This window comes from Lissotriton vulgaris, chromosome 1_1, assembly GCF_964263255.1.
Source record: "Lissotriton vulgaris chromosome 1_1, aLisVul1.2, whole genome shotgun sequence".
In the NCBI taxonomy this organism is placed as follows: domain Eukaryota; kingdom Metazoa; phylum Chordata; class Amphibia; order Caudata; family Salamandridae; genus Lissotriton; species Lissotriton vulgaris.
Window position 1 is genome coordinate 1,098,584,772 of NC_141685.1, and position 24,401 is coordinate 1,098,609,172.

The window sequence follows — 24,401 nt, forward strand, 5'->3', positions numbered from 1 at the left end:
CAAGGAGTCTAACACGTGCGTGAGTCGGAGGGCCGAGTAAAACCCTGGGGCGCAATGAAGGTGAGGGCCGACACGCGCCGGCTGAGGTGGGATCCTGCCGCGCTTCTAGCGGCGGGCGCACCACAGGCCCGTCTCGCCCGCTCTGTCGGGGAGTTGGAGCATGAGCGTGCGTGATAGGACCCGAAAGATGGTGAACTATTCCTGGGCAGGGCAAAGCCAGAGGAAACTCTGGTGGAGGTCCGCAGCGGTCCTGACGTGCAAATCGGTCTTCTGACCTGGGTATAGGGGTGAAAGACTAATCGAACCATCTAGTAGCTGGTTCTCTCTGAAGTTTCCCTCAGGATAGCTGGCGCTCGGAGCCCCCAGTTTTATATGGTAAAGCGAATGATTAGAGGTCTTGGGGCAGAAACAATCTCAACCTATTCTCAAACTTTAATTGGGTGAGAAGCCCGGCTCGCTGGCGTGGAGCCGGGCATGGAATGCGAGTGCCTAGTGGCCTACTTTTGGTAAGCAGAACTGGTGCTGCGGGATGAACCGAACGCCGGGTTAATGCACCCAATGCTGACGCTCATCAGACCCCAGAGAAGGTGTTGGTTGATATAGACAGCAGGACGGTGGCCATAGAAGTCGGTATCCACTAAGGGGTGTGTAATAACTCACCTGCTGAATCAACTAGCCCTGAAAATGGATGGCGCTGGAGCGTCAGGCCCATACCCGGCCGTCGCCGGCGCTAAGAGCTAGGGGGGCTAAGCCGCGACGAGCAGGAGGGCCACTGCGGTGAGCACGGAAGCCCGGGGCAAGGCCATGGGTGGAGCCGCCACAGGTGCAGATCTTGGTGCTAGTAGAAAATATTCAAACAAGAACTTTGAAGGCCGAAGTGGAGAGGGGTTCCATGTGAACAGCAGTAGAACATGGGTCAGTCGGTCCTAAGAGATGGGCAAGCACCGTTCTGAAGGGACGGACGATGGCCTCCGTTGCCCTCAGTCGATCGAAAGGGAGTCGGGTTCAGATCCCTGAACCCGGAGTGGCGAAGACGGGTGCCCTTGTGGCGTCCAGTGTGGTAACGCAAACGATCCCGGAGAAGCCAGCGGGAGCCCCGGGGAGAGTTCTCTTTTCTTTGTGAAGGGCAGGGTGCCCTGGAATGGGTTCGCCCAGAGAGAGGGGCCCGAGCCTTGGAAAGCATTGCGGTTCCAGCGGGTCCGGTGAGCTCTCGCTGGTCCTTGAAAATCCGGGGGAGATGGTGTAAATCTCGCGCCGGGCCGTACCCATATCTGCAGCAGGTTTCCAAGGTGAACAGCCTCTGGCATGTTGGAACAATGTAGGTAAGGGAAGTCGGCAAGTCTGATCCGTAACTTCCGGATAAGGATTGGCTCTAAGGGCTGGGTAGGTCGCGCTGGGGCGGAAAGCGGGGCTGGGTGCGCGCCGCGGCTGGACGAGGCGCCTCCCTCCGGGGAGGCGGCGACTCTGGACACGAAACGGGCCCTTCCTGTGGATCGCTCCAGCTGCGGTGGTCGCCTCACTCCATGTCCCCTCCCCGGGGGTGCAGGCCGGCGTTCTGCCTCGGCCGGCGCCTAACAGCTGACTTAGAACTGGTGGGGACCAGGAGAATCCAACTGTTTAATTAAAACAAAGCATCGCGAAGGCCCGAGGCGGGTGTTGACGCAATGTGATTTCTGCCCAGTACTCTGAATGTCAAAGTGAAGAATTTCAATGAACCGCGGGTAAATGGCGAAAGTAGCTGTGACTCTCTTGACCTATTCTCGGTTGTAGTGGCCCTTACCTCCCAGTGATCCCGCCGGTAACTGCCTCTGAAGTGCTAGACTCTGCATAGAGAAGCATATAGAGTCAGGCCAAAAAAGGTTCTATCATGGCAGCGAGCGTGATAGTGAGAAATGGCGATGCAAACAAAACCCAATTCCAGATGGGGTAGTTCCTGGAGAATAAAAACCCTGTTAAGATGGCGTAAGGAGGTGCTGTCTTTCCCAGAAATCATTAACCTCCTCACCGAATTTGACAAACAAGCACCAGCTTCAAACAATGCCACAGTGAACAACGATTCAGATCACGATATAGGCCCTAGTTCACCCTCCATAGCAGAAGAAGACACAACAATAGACCTCAGCAAATCCATCGAGTTTGTGGCCTCCTCAGCCAAGAATGACATTGGTACAGCAAACTTAGAAAATTTCCCCGAATTATACGAGGTCAGCGAAAATGTAATAACAAAGAAAAGTGACTACACAAAGAAAGTCACTTATTGGAAGTACCCAAACGAAAAATATAAATGTGACTTATGTGGAGACATAATGGGAACTTTTAAAGAACTGAGAAAACATGTCTCCAACAAACACAAAGGCTTCTATCTTAAAACGTACTGTTCAAAATGTGATAAAGAAGCCGAATACCACAATATTGCATGCCATTATGCCAAATGTAAAGGAAGACCTCAAAAAGGAGAGCTGCCTTTCCTATGCAGCTTCTGTGACCTCAGATTTGGAACAAAAATTGGTGTTTCTCAACATGCTCGGCATGCATATCCAAGAGCGCAAAATGAGGCTAGACTAGCAGCTCTAGCAAGCAGCAAACCGTCAAAATTATGGTCACAGGAAGAAATACTGCTACTAGCAGAATTGGAAAAAATATATGAAAATAAGAGGAATATTAATGCGCTGACGGTTCCACATTTTGACAATAAAAACAGAAAACAAATTGCAGAAAAAAGAAGAGATAGAAGAGATAAAAGCAAAAAATCTGCAAAAGATGTACTGCAAGCATCAAATGTTTCGGAAAATGACTCTTGCGATGAACCAGAGGTTACAATGGAAGTAACAACAGAAAAGTGCAAACAGTTAATCAACCGCAAATGTGCGCAAAAGAATCAAGAACTTTGATGAACTGGAAGACAGAATCACATAAATCGAGAAGCACACCCAAAACGTAAAGCAACACGATGTTGCTAAGGATCTGATGGATGAGGTAGTGACTTATATCGCAGAAAACACCACTGATATAAGTCCTAGACCAGCAAGTGTACCAACAAATGAACCAGCAAGAGAACTCAATAATGAGCCTACAGCTAAATATCTTGGATGGGCATGGACTATCAGACAGAGGGTTTTAGGCAACTGATTGTTTTATTGTATTCAGGGATTGTCTGTATTTTATTTGTATATCCTGTGAAAATGTTATATATGTATTAATTGTTCTTGAGGGTATTGGTGCTTTTTTTATCGATGTTTTTATAATTGTGATTGTATCTGCTTTTATGAGAAAAACTCGAATAAAGCATCTTTGACTTGACTTGACTATAGTATTCCGTGTACAAGGCCTGCGCTCTGTCCATGTTGCGAAGTACCACAGCTGGGGTCATTAGAAAAGACAAGGGGAACCCAGTGGGTAGCTAGGGACCATGGGTATCAAATATTTATAAAGGAAACAAGCGGTCCTCAGCATAAAAGAATAAAGGTAAACAAAATTATATAGACCACAATGGGCTACTATATATTTCTCAGTCCCTTGTCCAGCTGGACAGGGAGTTTTTAATGATCAAACAAATCGTTCAAGGTAGGTACATATCAGAAACAAGCATTATGGTTATAGTAGGGCACAGTCCTGTACCGTACAAAAGAGGGGAAGTAAGAAGGTCATAGAGTGAAAGATTACCAGGCAAACAGGGTGAGCTTACAGGCCACTGTCATGAATCTGAATTAGCAGTGTGTCCTGGAGTAAACCATACATACAATAATATAATGGGGTGAAACGTATGTTTACTCAAAGGAGTCGACGTTTCGATCCCAAGCTCAATTTATAAGGGGATTATCTTCAGGGCTTGGAGAATGGTTTTGCCTGAATGGGAGTTTAAACGCCAATTGCAGTTGAATTGGAGGAATTCGGATCAGTTTGGCCGGAGTTATGATTCCAAGCAGGCATCCAACCACACGAGATGTGGTGCAAGTATGGAGCCCTTCGAGGCGTATGGGTAGATGAATTTCCGATTCGTTGACGTTTAGGGGGCACAGCCAGGGCTACGCTTCCGTGCAGAGTGCAGTTAGCACGGTGCGAGATGCGACAGTTGCATCGCGTTTAAATTCTTGCATCAATTAGAATTTCTGAGGGGCGGCGTGAGCATTGGCACCGTCTGTAGAGGCGCGGTCAGTTAAATGACAAATCCGCGGGTGATTGAAAAGATGTTGGTGTGCCGATTGCGAGCTGTGCCTTGCCCCAAATGCCTCGAAGGGCTCCATACTTGCACCACATCTTGTGTGGTTGGATGCCTGCTTGGAATCATAACTCCGGCCAAACTGATCCGAATTCCTCCAATTCAACTGCAATTGGCGTTTAAACTCCCATTCAGGCAAAACCATTCTCCAAGCCCTGAAGATGATCCCCTTATAAATTGAGCGTGGGATCGAAACGTTGACTCCTTTGAGTAAACATACGTTTCACCCCATTATATTATTGTATGTATGGTTTACTCCAGGACACACTGCTAATTCAGATTCATGACAGTGGCCTTTAAGCTCACCCTGTTTGCCTGGTAATCTTTCACTCTATGACCTTCTTACTTTCCCCTCTTTTGTACGGTACGGTAAACAGACATAATATTGAGTCCAAAATATCGATTGGACAAAATATCGAGTAAAAAATATAGACTGGACAAAATATAGACTAGACAAAATATAGACAACAAAAATATTGACTAATATCGACTAGAATAGCCAAAATATCGAATCAAAAATATAGACTAGACATAATATAGACTAGAAAAAATATAGACAACAAAAATATCGAAAATAAGGTAAGTTATTAATATTTAAAAATATTTGAGTAATATAAATCTGTAGCGGGTTGTGGGTTTATAGGGGAATAGGGTGGGAAGTAATTTAATTATAAATAATTAATTATGTAAATTTAATGTAATTGTTACTTAAATAATAATTGGTAATTAATTAAAATATAATAGTTAATTAAAAATGATTAATTGATAAATAATTAATTTTTAGAAATTTATTTTCTGTAGCGGGTTGTGTGTTTATAGGGGAATAGGGTGGGAAGTAATTTAATTATAATTAATTAATTATGTAAATTTAATGTAATTGTTAATTAAATAATAATTGGTAAATAATTAAAATATAATTGGTAATTAATTTAAAATAAATAATTGATAAATAATTAAATTTTTTTAATTTATTTTCTGTAGCGGGTTGTGTGTTTATAGGGTTCAGGGTCAGTTTTCAGTTTTTGGTAAAGGGGTATTTTTAGGGTTCAGGGTCAGTTTTCAGCTTGTGGGTAAAGGGGTATTTTTAGGGTTCTGGGTCAGTTTTCAGTTTTTGGGTAAAGGGGTATTTTTAGGGTTCAGGGTCAGTTTTCAGTTTTTGGGTAAAGGGGTATTTTTAGGGTTCAGGGTCAGTTTTCAGTTTTTGGGTAAAGGGGTATTTTTAGGGTTCAGGGTCAGTTTTGAGTTTTTTAGTAAAGGGGTATTTTTAGGGTTCAGGGTCAGTTTTGGGTTTTTGGGGTACAGGGATATTTTTAGGGTTCAGGGTCAGTTTAGTGTTTTTGGGGTACAGGCGTACGCTTTCTCTACTGTAGCACCCACTGGAGTGGGAATAGTAATTTTTACCCCTACGCTATCCAATGATCTCTGTAATGTAGCACCCACTGGAGTGGTTACATTAAATTTAAACCTTTTGCTATGCCACGGTAAATATATTCTATATGTTTTATTAATAACATGTATTTATATATATATGTATTATTATTATTAATTTTTAAATGTACATTAATTATGTAATAATGTTACATTTATTTAATAATTTTAACAATGTTTATATTAAATATATGTAATATTATAATAGTTTTAACTTATTTTAAAGACATCAAAAAATCGATATTTTGATAGTCTATATTTTTAACACTCAATATTTTAAAGTCGATATTTTTGTACTTGCCTTAGTGAAGATAGAAAGTCGATATTATGTCCCTCGATATTTTGTCATCGATATTTTGGGAACTCGATATTTTGGTAGTAGATATTATTTCAGTGATCCGTACGGTACAGGACTGTGCCCTACTGTAACCATAATGCTTGTTTCTGATATGTCCCTTACCTTGAACGATTTGTTTGATCATTACAAACTCCCTGTCCGGCTGGACAAGGGACTTAGAAATATATAGTAGCCCATTGTGGTCTATATAATTTTGTTTACTTTTATTCTTTTATGCTGAGGACCGCTTGTTTCCTTTATAAGTACCACAGCTGGGGACCATTTGCTTTGGACCACCAGTTGTTTTCATGCTAGATTGTCCTTTGTGAAGGGGTCTCGTCCTCTAAGTACTTTGAATGGGCTGTATCCAGTGTTGGCTGGGGTGATGCGTTATGCCCAGAGCATCCTTTATAGTTCTTTCTCCCAGTCTTTTCCTGCACTTATTGCTGCTTGAACGGAGCCCATTATCACCCTGTTAAATCTCTCCGCTAGTCCATTTCCCGATGGGTGATACACAGGGGTGTGTTTGAATTCTATTCCGTTGCGGTCCATGAACGCGTTCCACTTGGCTGAAATTAATTGTGGCCCATTGTCACACGTGATTACCTAGGGAATTATTTCCCTCAAGAATGTTGTGGTGAGGAAGGAAAGTACAGCTTCCGTATCCGCTTCCTCACAAATGTCCACTTCCGGCCACTTGTTGTATCTGTCTATCAGGACAATCGCATATTTAGGTACACCATTGGTGTCCAGTATGGGGCCCAAGATATCCACAGAGAGCATTTCCCACGGGCTTGTGGGGCAAGCGAACTTCTATAGGGGTGGACGTAGTAGAACTTGCACCTTGTCCGCCCTGCTGCAACTCTCGCACATCCTTACATGTTTCTCTATTTGATTGTCCATTGCCGGCCACCAATACGCCTGCTTCGCCCTGGCTTTTGTCTTCATAATTCCGAGATGTCCCTCGTGTAGGATAGCTAGGAGATGATCTATTAGCGGTTGTGGAGGTAATATCTTGTCCGCTCGGAGCAGGAACACTAGATTGTCTCCAATGGACAATTCCTCCCGGACTTCCCAGTATTTCCTTAACCAGCTGTCCAGGTGATTTTTGTCCGGCCATCCTTGCGTCATGTAGCTCTTCACTACCTTCAAGGTTTCATTGTTGTAGTACGCTTCCTCCCATTCCTGATTATTAATCACTCCTTCATGTTCTTGCAAGAGTGCCACTACGTAATCCTCCCACTCTGAGGGTTCTTGTCCCGCAGCAGGTTCCATAGCAGCTGCTCGGCTCAAGAAATCAGCTACCTTGTTCTTAGTCCGGGGGATATATTCCACTTCGTAAACATAATCGAGTAGTCTTAAGGTCATCTTCGCTATCCGTGGCGTCGCATGTGCATGTCCACTCAAGGTTAGGACTCTCACCAGCGGCTTGTGATCTGTGCGGAGTAAGAACTTTGAACTCCACAAGAATTGCCTAAACCGTTCCATGGCCCACACTGCCGCCAACATTTCCTTTTCTATAACACTGAATTTCTCCTCATTGGGAGCTAAGGACCTGGAGGCAAAGCTGACGGTGTTAATCTCTCCTTTCTGGGATGTCTGCATTAGAACCGCCCCTAGTCCCTTGTCGCTGGCATCAGTGGTCAATATAGATAGAGCTACTTGATCAAATCCCTTGAGGGGAATGGCCGCACAGATGTCCTGCTTTAGTAGTTCAAATTCTGCCTGTTCTTCGTTTGTCCATTTGAAGGTGTTCTTCTCCTTCAGGAGTTGTCTTAAGTGATGCGTTTTGGATGCAAAGTGGGGAACGATCTTGCTATAAAATTCAGCTATGCCCAGGAAAGAGCGGACATCTTCTTTCTTTTTTGACGTAGGTGCTTCTTTAATAGCGGTCACATTGGCTTGTTTCGGTTTGATTTCTCTTTCGCTGATCTCGTGGCCTAAGTATGTCACTGACCCCAATCTGAACTTGCATTTTCCCCATTCTGCAGTGAGATCGTTTTGTGCTAAGATGGTCAGGACCGCGTGCAGTTTGGCATCGTGATCACTATTTGATTTGCCCATGATGAGGATGTCAACTTGGAAGTACTGCACGACTTCCACTTTTTAAAATAATCTGTGCATCAGTTTTTGGAATACTGCAGCGGCGGGTGCCAACCCATACTGCATTCTTAGGAATTTATGCAAAAACAACAGGTGATGGACAGAATGCAGAACAATGTCATACATTCACCCCAGTACAGAGATCTGGGTCTAAATCCATCGTTTTTTTGCTCACCATGCCATTCCAGTTTGAACCCAGCCATATGCAAATCAGTCTTGACCCTGTGCCCCATGGGTACAGTTCAGCCCGAATTGCCAAGCCAGGTCCTCCCTGGACTGGAAACAAGCATCCAAGGACCGGTTTCGGGCTTTCAGCCCTCATCAGCCTGGGTAGCTTGATTCCAGTGGTATGAAGGACTCATGTCTGAGCATACCCGTCCCACTCGGGTGACAAATGCAAAACAATGTCATACATTCACCCCAGTACAGAGATCTGGGTCCATCACCACCCCCTTTTGTACCGCTTTGTTCGCCATAAGTTGGCAGGGTATGCTCAGACATGAGTCCCTTGCTCACTTTGCCACTGGATTCAAGCAAGCCTGGCTGAAGACAGCTGTAATGCCAGAAACCGGTCCTGGGAAGCTTGTTTCCAGTCCAGGGAAGGCATGGCTTGGCAGTTCGGGCTGGACTGTTCCCATGAGGCACAGGGTCAGACTGATTTGCATATGGCCATGTCTGAACTGGGGTGGCAGAGTGGGCTAAAGAACGGTGATGGATTAAACCCAGATCTGTTGACTGGGTGTGAGTGTTTGATTGGTTCAGATGCTCCGTCCATCACCACCCCCTTTTCTACTGCCTTCTTAGGAATTTATAGCATCCGAAGGGTGTGATGAACGATGTTAGGTGATTGCATGAAGGATGTAGGGCGATCTGGTGGTACGCGAATGTGAGATCCACCATGGAGAAGCATTTTACTCCCTTGGTTTTGGCTAACATCTCATTTATCCGGGGCAGCGGGAACTTATCCACTATCATGTTCCTATTGAGTTCCCTCAAATATACGCACAAACACACCTTCCCGTTGAATATCTGTGGGTTCCAATCGTTGGAGCTCCTCCTCTACCGCCTCCCTGCTCCTGAATGGAATGTTGCGGACCTTGTGGCTCACTGGGTGTCCTCCCGCCGTTAAGCATATTTTATGTGTGAATTTCGTCATCCGACTATCGACCTCCGGGTAATCCTTCTTCCACGCCTCTTCTTCATATGCCTGTACTGTGTCTGTCATCATCACTTGTATGTGCCCTCCTGGGTTGAATTGAATCCCTAGAGCACCTTGGTCTATCCATCCTAGGACCGTCGGTCCTTTCTCAGCGACATAGAGCTTCCCTTCCGCTGCTCTTCCTTTGAACTCAAACTTGAGGATGCAATAACCCACCATGGGTATGGGTTCACCGTTGTACGTGACTGGGTGTATGTCCGTTGGGAGTAAGACCCTGTTCACCCGTGGTTCAAAGTCACTCTCCCATACTGTTCGTTGGACAATGGTATATGGGGAGCCAGAGTCTGCCACTATGTTGATCAGCACTCCTCCTATTTCCAATTGTAGCACGTGTTTCCTGGACCTTGCGCAGTTTACTCCTAGCACCTGGTCAACACATAAGACTTCCTCTTCTTCTTCTCCTTCAGGTGCCTCTTCCTCTCTGTCCGTCTCTTGGGTTACGTACTTCACTTCTGATCTCCTGAGTTTCCGCCTGCATACTTTTTCGTAGTGCCCCATCATACCACAGAAGGAGCATTTAGCTCTGAACGCTGGGCATCCTTTGTCGTGGCTGGCATGTGTTTGGCTACCGCATCTGTAGCAGTTGTTTCTGCTCTCTCCTTGCGGCCTTTGTGTTCTTGTGGGTCTCTGAGGGTATTTCCTCTCCCTTTCGCGCTGGGTTGGAACTTGTTGCGCGGCGACTCCTGGTGGGCTCCCCGGGGCTTGCCTTTCTTCTGTTCTGCTTGCCTGCGCGTGTGCAGGACTCCCTTCCCCGTCTCGGGATGATCTTTGGCGCACCAGCGCTGTGCCCCGTCAGGGTGGGGCTTGGGTGCCAAGATTCCCGCTGACTGGTCCGCAAGGTTGCTCGTTGGCCAATTCACACCTTCAGTAGCCTCGTACTCACTGTGGGAGGTAGTATCTGCCGCTGGTGTGGGATGACGCTTTGTGTGGCTCTTTGAGGGCCCAGTTCCTATGCAGCTGGGCAGTGCCCGGTTGGTGGCTGGTGGTGTGCCAGTCAATCTTGTTCCTGGGTGTGCGATTGGTCTTTTGGTGTCTGTATTCCACTCACTTTGCTGTAGTGGTCCCTACCAGCACCTGCAGCTAGTTTGCACTCTCCTGGGGAAGTCCCCACTGCTGCGCCGTGTCCGGGGATGTATGGAGCTGTCCCTTCCTCCTCGTGGCAGTGCACGTTCCTCTGCCCCGCTCTGGGTCACAATGTGGAGCTGGGTAAGGGTCCGAGCACCGGATCCGCAGCCTCGTCGCCAAATTATAGAGGTCGCATTGTATATATGTAAATATATGACTCGGACACGTTAGGAGTTTTAAGGGTTTATTTTCCCAAGTGCCGGGAAACGCAACTTGCTGCTTGCGCTGATCGCGGCATAACCCCAAAATGCCCGCCGCACGTTCAATGACACACTGGCGCACGCTCTGGGAAACTAGAGCGCATTGCCACACAAATATAAAGGTAATGTATTGGTTTAATAAAAAAACTTATTTGAACTAATGACCTCGCTGGACCATATTATCTATCAGATATCGTATAATCAAAAGCATGGAAGAGATGGCTGGTGGTGCACATTAAGTCACTTTAAAGCAAATCTCATGCATGTCACAATTCCATAAATATTCTTAATTATGTGTGCAGTCACTCAACACCCTTTCCCACCTGCCCCTCATAACTACGGCACTTTTCACCTACTGGATCCGAGGCAGCTGAGCCCAGACTGGCCCTATCTCCACTGATTTCCTTTCTTCTTCACAATGGCAGTGGCAGACAATTAAATCCGGCAGCCGATAAGACCAGGCTGGTGGCTATCGGGGCCCTACCAGGGCCTTATCTCAGGTGTCTAACCTGCCCTTATTGGGCACATATAGGGAGTTGCGCGGTCTAACCCAAGCTTTGTTGATAGTTTAAGTGATGATCGGAGGCAGCCCCCACTTCAGCAGGCCCACACCTTCGGAGACGGACTCTTCAGGATAAATGCCATGGCGCCTGTTCGTGCGACTCTGTGGGTTTGTGTGTGTGTTCGTCTCTGACGGTTTGTGTGCGGCACAATTATGTCTACGTGTTCTTGAGAATATGGTGATATATATATGGTATGTTGTGAATGTGTGTCCAGACCACTCAACTCAGCACGCACATATACATTGTCACAGATAACACAACACAGTAACCACTTTATTTTTCCATCTTACCTTGTGCCATGCAGGCTTCGTTCCCCAAATTTCAACCAACCAAATTCGGTTGAAAGCCAACTGGTCTGGCTGGTCTCGTCTTTCTCTCTCTCTCTGCCATTAGTGCGTGGGCGCTGTTCTGCCTCCGAGGCTGCTGTCTAGAGGTCACGCCAACGTGAATCTAACCAATCCTGCAGCTGCTTTCAGCAATAGAGCAGTTGCAGAATTGGATGGATCGGGTTAACCAAGCGCCCTGTTTGCGACTTGGGCCTGTGTCTAATCCACCGGCTGTTGACACAGCTTTTGCAATGGTGCAGGCAGAAGTGCGTATGTCGGACTGGCCGTGGCTAGACAGCCGGCCAATCCAACATGTGCACTCTGCCCTTTTCATGTCATCCCTGCTGCAGCAGGAATTGGCCCCGCCCACGCCCTCGCGCTGGCTGTTGGCACACACTGCAGAAAAATGGAAATGAGCTCATTTATTCATTGTTGGTTTACTGCTGGCTCTCAGCAGGGGGGCGACGCTCATCTGCCCTGGAGGAGGAACCATCCCTGCATGTCAGTGAGCCCATGCAGGGGCAGTAAGAGACATGCACGTGGGCTCATAGTCAAAGTTATCACAATGTTCACTCACTTGATGAAAGGTTGCTTTTGCTACTGTTGCTTTTCGTAGAGGCCTGGTTTTCTATCTGGAACATGTCCCTCTTTTCCTTGGCTCTCAGTGAAGTGACAGTGGTCACAATAAGAGGCCCTGTTGCGGAAAGTAAACAGAAGTGTAAAATGATTATTCAAGGCATGTGTAGCAACATAAATTACTGTGAGTTTTATCAGGAGGCAGAATGTGTGATGGATTAATTATGGACAAGATATACAAATAGGTATGTCGCTAGGGCACAAGTTCTAAAAAAATGAAGCGTGGGGACTAACCACATTAGGGAGTATGCAAGTGACATCATGTAGCATGACGTCAAGGCACGAGGCATTGCAGGTGGTTTCGCAAGATGTAATCCTTTTTGGACAATAAATCATAAATCATACATACTCAATCCACAGCATCAGTGAACCTAAATTCACACAGTTTAGTAAACACAGAGGAAATGTAGAGAATGTTTGGATAAAAAATGTATACAATTTATTCAAGCAAAATTTGATTAAAACATTGGAGGCTTTCTAGGAGCACATGATCAAAGCCTATCATAAATACAATGCAATTTAAAACCTTTTTAACCCACGGAGCTGTATACTCCGTTGTGTGGAACTTTTTAACTCCGAGTATGTGTATATAATTTATACGCTGGTTGTGAGGTACCAACTCCAGTGACTTGTTAGAAGCTTGATGTTCTTGGAGGCATATGTTTAATACCCCGAACACCGAAACAGAGACTTTTAATATCTTAATGGGAATTAATACAATTTTTTCCTGATGAAGGTGTTGGCTGTTATTAATGAGCCCACTGAAACGCGTCGATGCTCAAGCAAGGGACAAGTACTTTAAGTCCGAGGAGACAATAATTCTGATGGAGAAATGAAATATTGATCAGAATTGATCTCTGTAGTACTTTTGTATTTTCCCTTTTTGCAATAGGAACTACCTTTCCTTAGGGTTATTCCCATTTTAGTTTGTTTTGTATTGCTTTGTGCTATTGTGTTTTGTTTTAAATTACATTGTATTTATGATAGGCTTTGATCATGTGCTCCTAGAAAGTCTCCGATGTTTTTAATCAAATTTTGCTTGAATAAATTGTATACATTTTTTATCCAAACATTCTTTACATTTCCTCTGTGTTTACTAAACTGTGTAAATTTAGGTTCACTGATGCTATGGATTGAGTATATATGATTTATGATTTCTTGTCCAAAGGAGATTTCATTTTTTGACATTTGTCTTGACGGTACCCTACCCCTTTGGTTGTTGGGTCCCTCTCTCTTTTATTAGGGCTTCGCAAGATGTGATATCACAAGAAGTGGCATCATAACCCATGACCTCACAAGAAGTGACATCACAACAAGTGACATCGGATCTTAAGACCTCACACATATGTTTAGCAGGTTTCTCACGAGTACATTTGTGCACAGTAAGAGATTTAAGAAATTAGATTTTGTGTCGGTTGTGCCAAAAAAGTAATGCAACCCGGACGTAAAATCTGCACCTCAAAGTATAAATGTCGTTTTTAAAACTCTATCATAAAAAAATTGGCAACAAGGAGAAATGTGGTATTAAATCTATTCTGCTCATTTGTTTGCAAAGCCTGCATTTTAAAATACCTTATGGGATTAAGGCACCTGCTGTGGAGATCTGTGTGCCCAGAAAATCTTAGGGAATATTAATAATAATGGAAAGATAACTCCTGAGGTTAACACATTTGCAGCAGAGATCTCTGTTTTATCTAGTCCCAGTTTTGAATTAAAGTAGCATAGAGGGTTAATATGTCTCCTGCAAAGCACATAATGTAATATGCAGATGCCATACTTTTATGTTATGTAGCTAGGAAAGTGGGGATACTGCTTTTAAAACTGAGCTCCTTTTGTTACTTGCAGCTCATAAATTGTAATCATTCTAATACAGCAGAGAGAGCTTGAAGGACATGTGACTTCTATACCCTGTAACCCTCACAGTTTTGTGTAACACATCCTGTACATAATTTACACACTTGAGTGTTTTATTGTCAATGTATAATGTGCATATGTGATGTAAAGTGCTCTGACAACCTGCATCCGAATGACCAGCACTATAAAAGAAATGCAACAAAATAGTGGTATTTAAATTGTTATTCCTATAAATACTGTGACAAACCAGCACATCTGATATTCTTATAGTGCATGCATATCTCTTATATACAGAGACTGAATAAAGTCAAAAGCATGCCTCTTGTAAGTACTTTTTGATGTAATAACATGTTGTGTGTCTTTGCTTCCCACCATTGTGTTTGCATTTAGGTATGAGGCTCCATGTAGCTCCAAGCCTGTATACTCCAAAACAAGGAGGCCTGATGGCATCCTTAACTTCGGCCTTTGTTATGGGCCTAGCTGGAATGCGATAAGCCCCCTCCCTACCTGCACGTTGCTGCTCGGAATGAAAGCAGACAACGTTCAGGCACTGCTGAATGTGTCCTGATTTTGGAAAATGACACCGGGACAAGTTCAGCATATTTCTGAGGGGCTAAATTCTTGGTAGGGTAGACGGAGTTCACTCTGTGAAAATAGTGGGTAGATGCAATCTATCCGCCCGTACCCTCGACTCGTGCCCTGCATGTTGCCATTAGTGGGTACAAAGTGTGAACCAACTTTTCATGATCTGTCTCTATCTTTGCAAGGCAACCGATGTACTTATAGGTTGCATCACACAAGGGGTTGTAGAACAATGTGTCTGTTGAATATTAATTAGGCATTTACGTAGCCCTGCAATTGGTTACAATCACAGGGATGGTGGCTTGCAGGGGACAGCAGGTCACCAATCCCTTATTGTATTTTCAAATGGAAAACAATTGTTTTAAAGCAAACAAAAGGAGATGATGGACGAAGCGCTGAAACTTTTCAGACGCTCAACCCCAGTCACAGATCTGGGTTGAATCCATCATCATTCCTTAGAGCACTTCGCCACCCCAGTTCAGACACAGCTATATGTAAATTAGTCCTGACCCTGTGCCTCATGGGAACAGTCCATCCCGAACTGCCAAGCCATGTCTTCCCTGGACCCTAAACAAGCATTCAGGGACCGGTTTCTGGATAACACCCTTCATCAGCCCGGCTAGCTTCAATCCAGTGGTAAAGTGAGCAAGGGACCCTCGTCTGGGCATACCCTGTCACCTTAGGGCAGAGGTCTTCAAACTTTTGGATGCCGAGACCCCCCTGTTAACATTTTCAGGCGTAAGGACCCCCTCCTGACAAAAAATGTCTAAACCTGTAGGCAGGGCTACTGGAATTATGAGGCAGGTGAGGACCAAATTATGCGACTAGTTTGACTAAATTGTGTGGGTAAAAAATGTAAATAATGTTCTGTGATACCACGTATTTTGGGATAGCATTGCTTTATTATTTTGAAATTTTTTAAACACAGTAACACTGAGGAAAGATTTCACCCCATCAGTACCAGTTTATAACCAAAATACAGCAATTAACATCAGAAAGATGTCTAATCAACCTTTGTAAAGGGACTCCCACTCCGCACAAATACGCGCTGCCACACTAGAAGCTCACCTGGCCCTGGCCGGGAGCAGCAAGGGTCCCTTCAAACCCTGGCGGTCTTGTGCACAGTTAAGCAGTTTACCCTTTCCTCTCACCCAGTTCCTTCCATCCCTCTCTTCTCTCCTCTCCCAACCCCTCTTACCTCTCTCACGTTGCAGGCCATTTTCTTTCACCCCTTTTTACAACTTCTGAACTCCAGATTCAACCTCTCACTTCCCCTTTAATCACCTCTTGCCATTCTGTCTTTTCACTGCCCTCATCTCTAACAGTGTTTCACATTTATCTCATGGCCTTTCTGGCCCCGTCACCTCATCACTTCTCATTCACCACAAGTCTCTCCATTCAAATTTGTCTCTATTTGTATCTTACACCTCTCCAGCCCTCCCATTCATTTTTCACATCTCCCCTTTGTCTTCCACACTTTCTTGCACTAACGTCCCTCTCCCCTGTTACCTCAGAACCAGTGCCTAATTTGAGCAGGTGGTTTTCGCTGTTCCGCACTGGCACCTAATTATGCACACTGGCAGTATGACAGACTTCCAGATGGTGGCTCTGTTTGTGTAATTTGGAGATGAGCAGAACAGCTGTTTATTAACTCAATATACACTAAAAATTATAACCTCCTGACACCTATGCCATTCTTTATAGCTTTGGGGGCTTGAAATAGTCTGAATAGTCACACTTGTACCAGTGTTATGGTTGGTTGTTGCATAGGTATTGTCATTGGCCGCACAGGCCAGGCAATGGTGGGTGGTTAAAGTTGCAACGGCCTACTGGTGAGGGCCCTGGCATATGTTGTATTACAAATTAATCACTGCTCAGCAAACACCCCAATACTCCCTCTCTTCCCATATCGCTGCTGTCCCTCACCTATGTCGCATCAAATTATCTTTTTAGGTCACAGATCATCTCTCAGATATCTTATCTCACAGTTTAACAGTAGCCCTCATCTTTTGCTCATACTCACTTCTTGTGTGTCTGCGCTTCGCTTCAGAACTTCACATTTCACCTCATCCCTGACCTCTTCAATCGAATTCTCCCACTCCCTTGCTGTTCTTTCATCTCTCCTCATGGAGCATACGGGTCGGACACCTATGCTGCTCTCACCCTGTGCCACTCTGCTTATTGTTCCCTAATTCAGGAAGGCATGAATTGTCTGTCTCGTTGTTTTGGTGCAGGCCGCACAGTTATGAAACCTGCACCCTCCTTTGCTTCGCTCCACCAAGAATCTATTATCCTTTAGGAAGATGTAAAAACCTGGCTCTATGTTCTGTAGGTCACCCCATTTGGCTGGTTCTCCATCCCCTTCTGTTTGTTTCTCATTTGCCTTCAGGAAGCAGATGGTTATGAACCCCAGGACACCTTTTGGTAACAGTAGCACACTACAAATGTAAATAATATTAGGCAGAAGGAGGGGATCCACTAGACCCGAACTTAGGGGGGGGGGGGGGCGGGCTAACACTCCCAGCCAGGGCTGGCCCTAGCACTGGTCGCACACGGTGCAACAGTCTTTCCACCTTCTCCATGAATTCCCTCACTACCACTCACCAACAATACACCTCATCTCTCTATAGCACCTTTCTGACAAACATTTCATTTTTTTATAGCGCTACGCATAGTTTACTCACACTCAGTTCTGTGATGTGCATTTTGCATGTTCTTTGTACCAGGCACTTTAACCTTCTGCACTGTGTGGGTGACAAGAGTGCCCATGTGACTGCACGGTGAGCGATGCCACAGTGTGAGAGTTTGGTAAAAGGAGTGACTGCAGGGTGAGTGAGGTGACCATATGAATTTTGGGTTCGGCTGTAAGTACAGAGTGGGACGAATTAATGCATGGTTAGTAATGGCCTTGTTTGAGCGAGCTACAGATTGAGCAGTGAGGGGGGACAGGTGAGTGAAGTGTCACATCAGTGCAGGGTGAGGTACAGGGTGAACAATGCAAGCACATTGTTAGTGCAGAGTGATCACTGTGAGTGCAGGGTGAGCGGATAAATGTTGTGAGTGCATGGTGATCAGTGTGAGTGCATTGTAATCACTGTGAGTGCAGGGTGAGTGGGTGAATTGTGAGTAATGGTGATCAGTGTGAGTGCATGGTGATCGCTGTGAGTGCAGGTGATCAGTGTGAGTGCATTGTGATCAGTGTGAGTGAATTGTGATCAGTGTGAGTGCATGGTGATCAGTGTGAGTGCATGGTGATCAGTGTGAGTGCATGGTGATCAGTGTGAGTGCATTCTGATCATTGTGAGTGCAGGGTGAGCCGGTGAATGGTGTGAGTACATGGTGATCAGTGTGAGTGCATGGTGATCGCTGTGAGTGCGAGAATGAGGAGTGAGTTGTACCAATGCAGGGTGCATTCCCAGAAACTTGAAGCGTAGGGTTTCAGATATAAGTTAAACTGTTACTATAATGGCATTAATCAGGGATCGAGGGTGGAGGAAATAAATAATGTGCTGATCCTGCAGCAAACTACCAGTCTTATGATTAGGGTTACCAGCTCATTATTTTGATGGCCCAGAAATAAGCAGTCACCTAAAGCTGTACTTTTAGCACCTATCTGTGAATACTTATAACAGCAAATATAAATAGAAAGCACTTTTAATTGTGTTCTAGGGCTGCCTCAATGATCCATGACTGAAAATTAAAGAGAACGACGACAGAAAAGTCGCATAACTAATTAATACATACTTTCCTATTTATAACTCTATTTAGTGTCAAGAGCAGGTCTCGGCAGGCATTTTTCTTTTGGCAACCCAACTTTATATTTCTTTTCATTAAATGCATTGTCACACTACAGCAGTAAGTGTAAAAATTCAAATGTAAGGAATAGGCAGAGTGGGGATCCAGGGGGTACTGGAATCATAAAAAAACGAAGCCTTGGTAACCTTTTAACAAAGGCACGTAAATAGGCAAATGGTCTTTAAAGACCTGTGAAAAACTCGGGCGTGTGAAGATAAGACTCCAGACACTGCCCGGCCAAGCCCCCAGGAGCGAGCTGCACTGCAGGAGCCCGGGCTGAGACACAGGATGGGGGAGGAGGAAAGCTGAAGCCCAGGCAGAAGTATGACTGTGAATGTGCGACCCCCTTCACATCACTCCACGGCCCCCCTGGGGGTCGCGCCCCACAGTTTGAAGACCCCTGCCTTAGGGTGAAAAATGCAAGCAAAATGAGATGATGGATGGAGCACTGAAACTTGTCAAACGCTCTCCCCCAGTCACAGATCTGGGTTGAAACCATCATCATTCTTTAGCTCACTTCGCCATGCCAGTTTAGACATAGCAATATGCAAATTAGTCTTGACCCTGTGCCTCATGGGAACAGTCCAGCCCAAACTGCCAAGCCATGTCTTCCCTGGACTGGAAACAAGCATCCTGGGACCGGTTTCTGGGTAACACCCTTCATCCCCAGGCTAGCTTGAATCCAGTGGCAAAGTGAGCAAGGGACCCACGTCTGGGCAACCCTGCCAACTTAGGGCGAACAAAGCAAACAAAAGGAGAGGATGGACTGAGCGCTAAAACTTTTCAGACGCTCACCCCCAGTCACAAATCTGGTTTGAATCCATCATCATTCTTTAGCGCACTTCGCCACCCCAGTTCAGACACAGCTATATGCAAATCAGTCTTGACCATGTGCCTCATGGGAACAGTCTAGCTGGAAACAGTCTAGCCCGAAGGGGAAGTTTAAAATTTTTGGCACCTTTGTGAGCTTCCCCAGGCCTCTTGCTGCTTCCAGCAACTGACCCCCACCGGTTCTGACCTCCACTTTGGGCGGGAGAATCAGCAGAAAAAAACAAGTGAGGAAGGGAGGTGTGCCCACCTTTGCCAACCCTCCCCTTCAAGTGGCGAGGCGAGGTGAAGCACAACTCTCAGTCCCTGCCATTTTGCAGATGGGGGACCCAGCCAACCAGAGTGAGGCATATGCCCTCCATCAACTGGCGGGTGACATAATAGGGGGTGTACCCGCCCCAAGGATGCGACCCATTTGTCCCAACCTTTACTTACCTGTAGTGTCCCTAAATCTAATATTTACTGGGGCACCCCTAAACCTTGCCTCCTTAGACAAGAACTGACTAGGAAGAAAAGAAGAAGCTGTGCCAAAGCTAAGAAGAGGAGGATGTCCACTGACTTGGGCTCAGCCCTACCGGCCTGTCCCTACCTCGTACATGGAGAAGCGAAATACAAGTGTATCCTGCAGCCAGCCACCTCAAGAACCCATAGGACCTGCCTTGCCTCCCACAGAATAAACTCTGTCTCCCTTGAGCACCAGATTTGCTCACCCACAGACTCTGGCTCTGGCCAAATCCACGAGTCTGCACCACTCTGCACCCGACGACCCTGGCCCAAGTTGTAGTGGCCCAACACCACGAGGAGGTCTACTCAGCAATCCTGACCTGAGATCTGGTGATCTCTGACCTGCCTCGGCCCTCTACACAATGCCTGCTGTCTCTTTCTGGAGGATCCCCCGACCTCGACAATGGCTGGTAAGAAAACCTGACGCCTAAAGACACCCCTATACCTGAATTCCCACGGCCCTGAGTTGTCCAACCGATGGTGTCCGAGCATCCCCAGGCATCCCAACTTACCTCTCCAACCAGTGGTCACCTCCAGAAGATCTTCGTCCGAGCCTGCAGTCTTTGTCAAAACTGGAGAATCCCCATTGAAAGCAACAGAGCACCCAATGCCAAAACAGCACCCTGTACCCAGCCGCCCCAGCACCGCTGCAGGTGTAATTTGGATGCTAACTCGGGCCCCCCTTTGCCCTGAGCCCAACACCAGGAGCTTTGCTCCCACAACCTTGTGACCTGCTCGTGAGCAGCCACCAACCGGAGGCCCCCTATCCCGCATTGGGCCTCATCACTCTGCACGCGGCCGCCCTAGTGCAGGGGCGGCTCTAGGCTTATGGTGGCCCTGGGCAGGGAACGTAGGTAGGGGGCCCCGGAAGAGGTGGTCTGGGCGGGGCGGGGCGGAGCACGGAGGCCAGTGAAGAGGGGGGGGTCAGGGTGTTGGAAGTGGAACAGAGCCAGAGGCCGCCAAATCGCTGCCAGGAGCCACCGTGCAAATATGTATCCATCTGAGGAAATATAATTTTTGATCGAGTAGTGTTCCCCAGCACGTACCCCACCGTCTCCATGTACTAGCTTGCAGTGCATGTGATTTCCCTCCTGTGTCAGCTATGAAGACGCAAATACATTTGCGTCCATCTTTAACATGTCCTCTTTCAGATCCGCCATGAACGGATTGAATATTCAGTTCCTATATATGCCGTGCCACCGTCTTTTTGTGGTACACTTTACACGTTTTTCAGCTCAGGCGAAGTAGGCCCTGATTCTGCCATCGAGCCTCTTTTTTGCCAGCCCAGGCTGCCTCTGTACCAGTGACCCCTGCCTTACTCCTTGCGCGGCTCCGGCGCTTGGCTCAGCCACTGCCTGCCAAGACTGTATTCAACCTTCGAATAATCTGCTCCACTCCTCAAAAATACATTCCTGTCTCGTAGTTCAAGTAAACATCCTCCCAGCTGCAGGAGCAATGGGCCCGGTTTTTCTGTCTCCGTGCAAGTAATTCATAGACTCCGTTGCCATGGTAAGCCCATGCCCCCTGCCCCCTCATCCTGCATGCCGACACGTAGGCGCATATACACGCACTCACAACCAGTATAGGATAGCCTCCGCCCGAGAGACCTTTTCCCTTCCAGACACTACAGTTCCTTAAACATACGATATCAGATACGATTTGGGATTAGGTTGACCTGACATCCCAGACTTATGTCTACACTAGTGGTGTTCAAATGTCAAGTCCCCTTCACCCTCCAGTTACACGTCAGACACACGTCAAGCTGCTGCGCGCGCATCTCTGCCATGAATTTCTGCTGACATTGCAAGATTTCTCCTATGAATCCACCCATTTGTGACCTCATGATGAATGACGTCTCTAGTACACGCCTTTATGCACGCCTATTGCAACGCCTTTTCTATGACGTATTCATATGTTATCTCTCCCTTTTCCAGCTGTTACGCCTACTGCCTATTCGTTTATTGTAATGCATTGACTATATATATGAACTTCTGTAAATAAAATGTTGTCTGTCTGTCCCTTCCCGAACCTATGTGGTGACGGAATGGTATGCCACCTTGGCTCGAGCCAATAACCCAATTCCTTTTTAAGGAATAAAACCCTTTTGAGTAAACCTCAATATCCCGGATTTTGCCTCTTATTTACCTGAGTTATTCTTATTGATTTTACCGTATAAATTATGCATAGGTAATTAATTTTACCACAGTTCTGGCGCCCGAATAGGGACCCCTCCCCCACCCCACGCGCCGGAGGTGCGTTGCAGGCCTAGCCCCCTGCCACAGCCGGACGGACAACTACGCGTACCCACAGGATTTCCTGTATCTCCCTCAGGCCAACGGAGGTGACTGAGGCTGCGGTCGACACCCAGACGAGGCGGTGAGGAGTGCGGAGGATCCCGACCTGAGCCTAGCTGAGAGAGCAAGATCCGAGGTATACGGAGGCCCACCAGGTTCCGAAGTTCCGAAGTATCTGCGTCACGAGTCGAGTCCGAATCCAGTCCGAGCCCAGTCCAGTCCAGGGTTTCCGAGGCCTTCTGTTTCCGTGCTTCCTGGTGAGTACCGTTGCTAGGGACGCATCCTGACGTGCGCATTAATTTGTGCCGGTCAAGACGGGTTCGGGTACACGAGCCTGGTCTGCACTGTTTAGCAGTGTATCTGTACTGTTTAGCAGTATATCTAGTTTGCATCTGTAAGGTGTATCTGTACTGTTTAGCGGTACATCCTGTTTCCCGTAGTTGGTTGGTTTTCATCGTAATTAATGTGCTTCGTTCTTGAAATGTTTTTTGATGTGCCATTCCATGTCGTGGTATGAGTGAATGTTCGATCATCTATTGTGCTTAAACGTATTCATGTTCTGTGTGTTCATATCTAAGTAAGAACCAAGTAGCCAGATTAAAGAATGCCGTTGTTCTCCAAACTAAGACAAATAAAAACCCGTAAAGGGGTTCTGGAAGAAGCTGTTCCCATTCCACCCAGGGACACTCCAGGGTACTTTATGTACCATAAGCACGGCCTAGATGCCGTTTTATTCCTCGACTTATGGGTGGACTACACTAAAGAACTGTCAGAGAATCAGAGATGGCCCGCTGCTGGGACATGGGATGCAGATTGCATCATGAGAGTAGAAGAAGCTTTATGGAAAAAGAAAGCCAGACAGTCACAGAAGGATGCCATCGAGTTATGGCGTAAAGAATCGCATAGGCGCACAGAAAAAGCACACAGACTAGAAGAAAAGAGTAAGGAGGAATCTGACAAGACTCGAGAAAACGCATTAGTTGAGGAAGGTATCAGAGTAAAATTAGAACAAGTAGACAGACAGCGAAATACACTCGTGAATGGCATGTTCCCCATCTTGTCTGAGGGCTTGCCTAAGGCCTCTCCGGAAGTACCGAACGACCTACCACCCCCATTGCTTCCGACAAAAAAACACCAGAAGACAGCAAAGGACATTTTTCTTTCCTCCTATCTAGACGATGTAACTCCCGCATATGCTAATACCGCATTGCCACGAGTGCCTGCGCCCAACGGTCAGGACGATTATGCACTTCCTCCCCGACAAGCTACTCCTCCTCCGATTCCTGCACCCCCTACTTCCCTCGATACAAACCCGACAAACCCCTTCGGAGCCGGCGCCTCAGGAGGCGCGTCCGGAGGAGCGATAGGTTTCCAGACCCCGCCACCCACCCACCGTATGACCTTTAGAGAAATAGCGCAACAGCGTACACCTAGAACAGATATTACAATTTATGGAGATCGCCTTGCAGACTGTAGATATGATCCAGTACCTGGTAAAAAGAATGACGAGAGAATGTTACTCGCATCGGTACGTTTACGGCGAGTCACGAACTTCCTAATGACACTACCTGGAATGACAGATCACCTAGATCGAATATATAGGTTTGTCCAGACAGGAGTAGGGCCTGAAAGTATTAAGGAGGCCATGGCCTATCAGAAAGTGGATACTAAAGCCAAGATATTGCGGTTTCTCATAAACTGCCTGATTAGAGAAGTGGATAGGCCGGGTATGAACCCGGAAGACGTAAAAGCACTCCACAGATGGGGTCAGAATATAGCAGATGGACAGCATGACAAAGAGGCCTGTGTAGATAATATGTACCGAAGAATCAGAACTGCAATAAATAAGATGCATGAGAAAAGACAGCCCACACCGGAAGTAGATTCAGACAAACATGAATCCACGGAGGAGGAGGCGGAGGAGGTAGCCGAGACACCGGAACACACACAGTTGCCGGCCAGGGAAATGATAGCTTATGTAGGTAAAGGAAGACCATTTAATAATTCGATGCGCCCAGTGCGCCCAGAAAGTAAAAGGATATATCAGGAAGCTATGTGTAATACGAGAAGCCCCGAACACTTATTCCAAGCCACTGATAGAATACTTCAAGAACGAATGGGGTACCATGTACTCGATTCTATGGATGAACAAGAATTAGCCAGGTCAGCCGTGCAATGGGCTGACAGCTCTGAGAAATATGGTGATGATGCGTTAGCACATACGTTCTTGAACTTGACACCGAGTGAACAGCGTTTAGCTGGTATGTACATGATACAACATCTGCTCTTATTGTATAAAAGCCAACATTCCGATCCAGGCCCTCTGCCTGACATATTAATAGAACTGGTCACGAACAGATGGAAAGGTCTAGGTACCGATCTAATTAA

At 46.3% G+C, this 24,401-nt stretch overlaps 1 protein-coding gene and 1 pseudogene across 1 annotated transcript in view; one reads left to right on the plus strand and one right to left on the minus strand.

The window, feature by feature from the left end:
• Positions 1-1,306, plus strand: part of LOC147748669 (28S ribosomal RNA) — a 2,152-nt pseudogene extending 846 nt beyond the window's left edge.
• Positions 1-24,401, minus strand: part of LOC147748667 (uncharacterized) — a 150,768-nt gene that overhangs the window by 94,865 nt on the left and 31,502 nt on the right. The window contains exon 3 of the mRNA XM_086963529.1: positions 12,098-12,214. Within this exon, the coding sequence (XP_086819655.1) occupies positions 12,098-12,214 (117 nt within the window). The remainder of the gene's footprint in view (positions 1-12,097; positions 12,215-24,401) is intronic.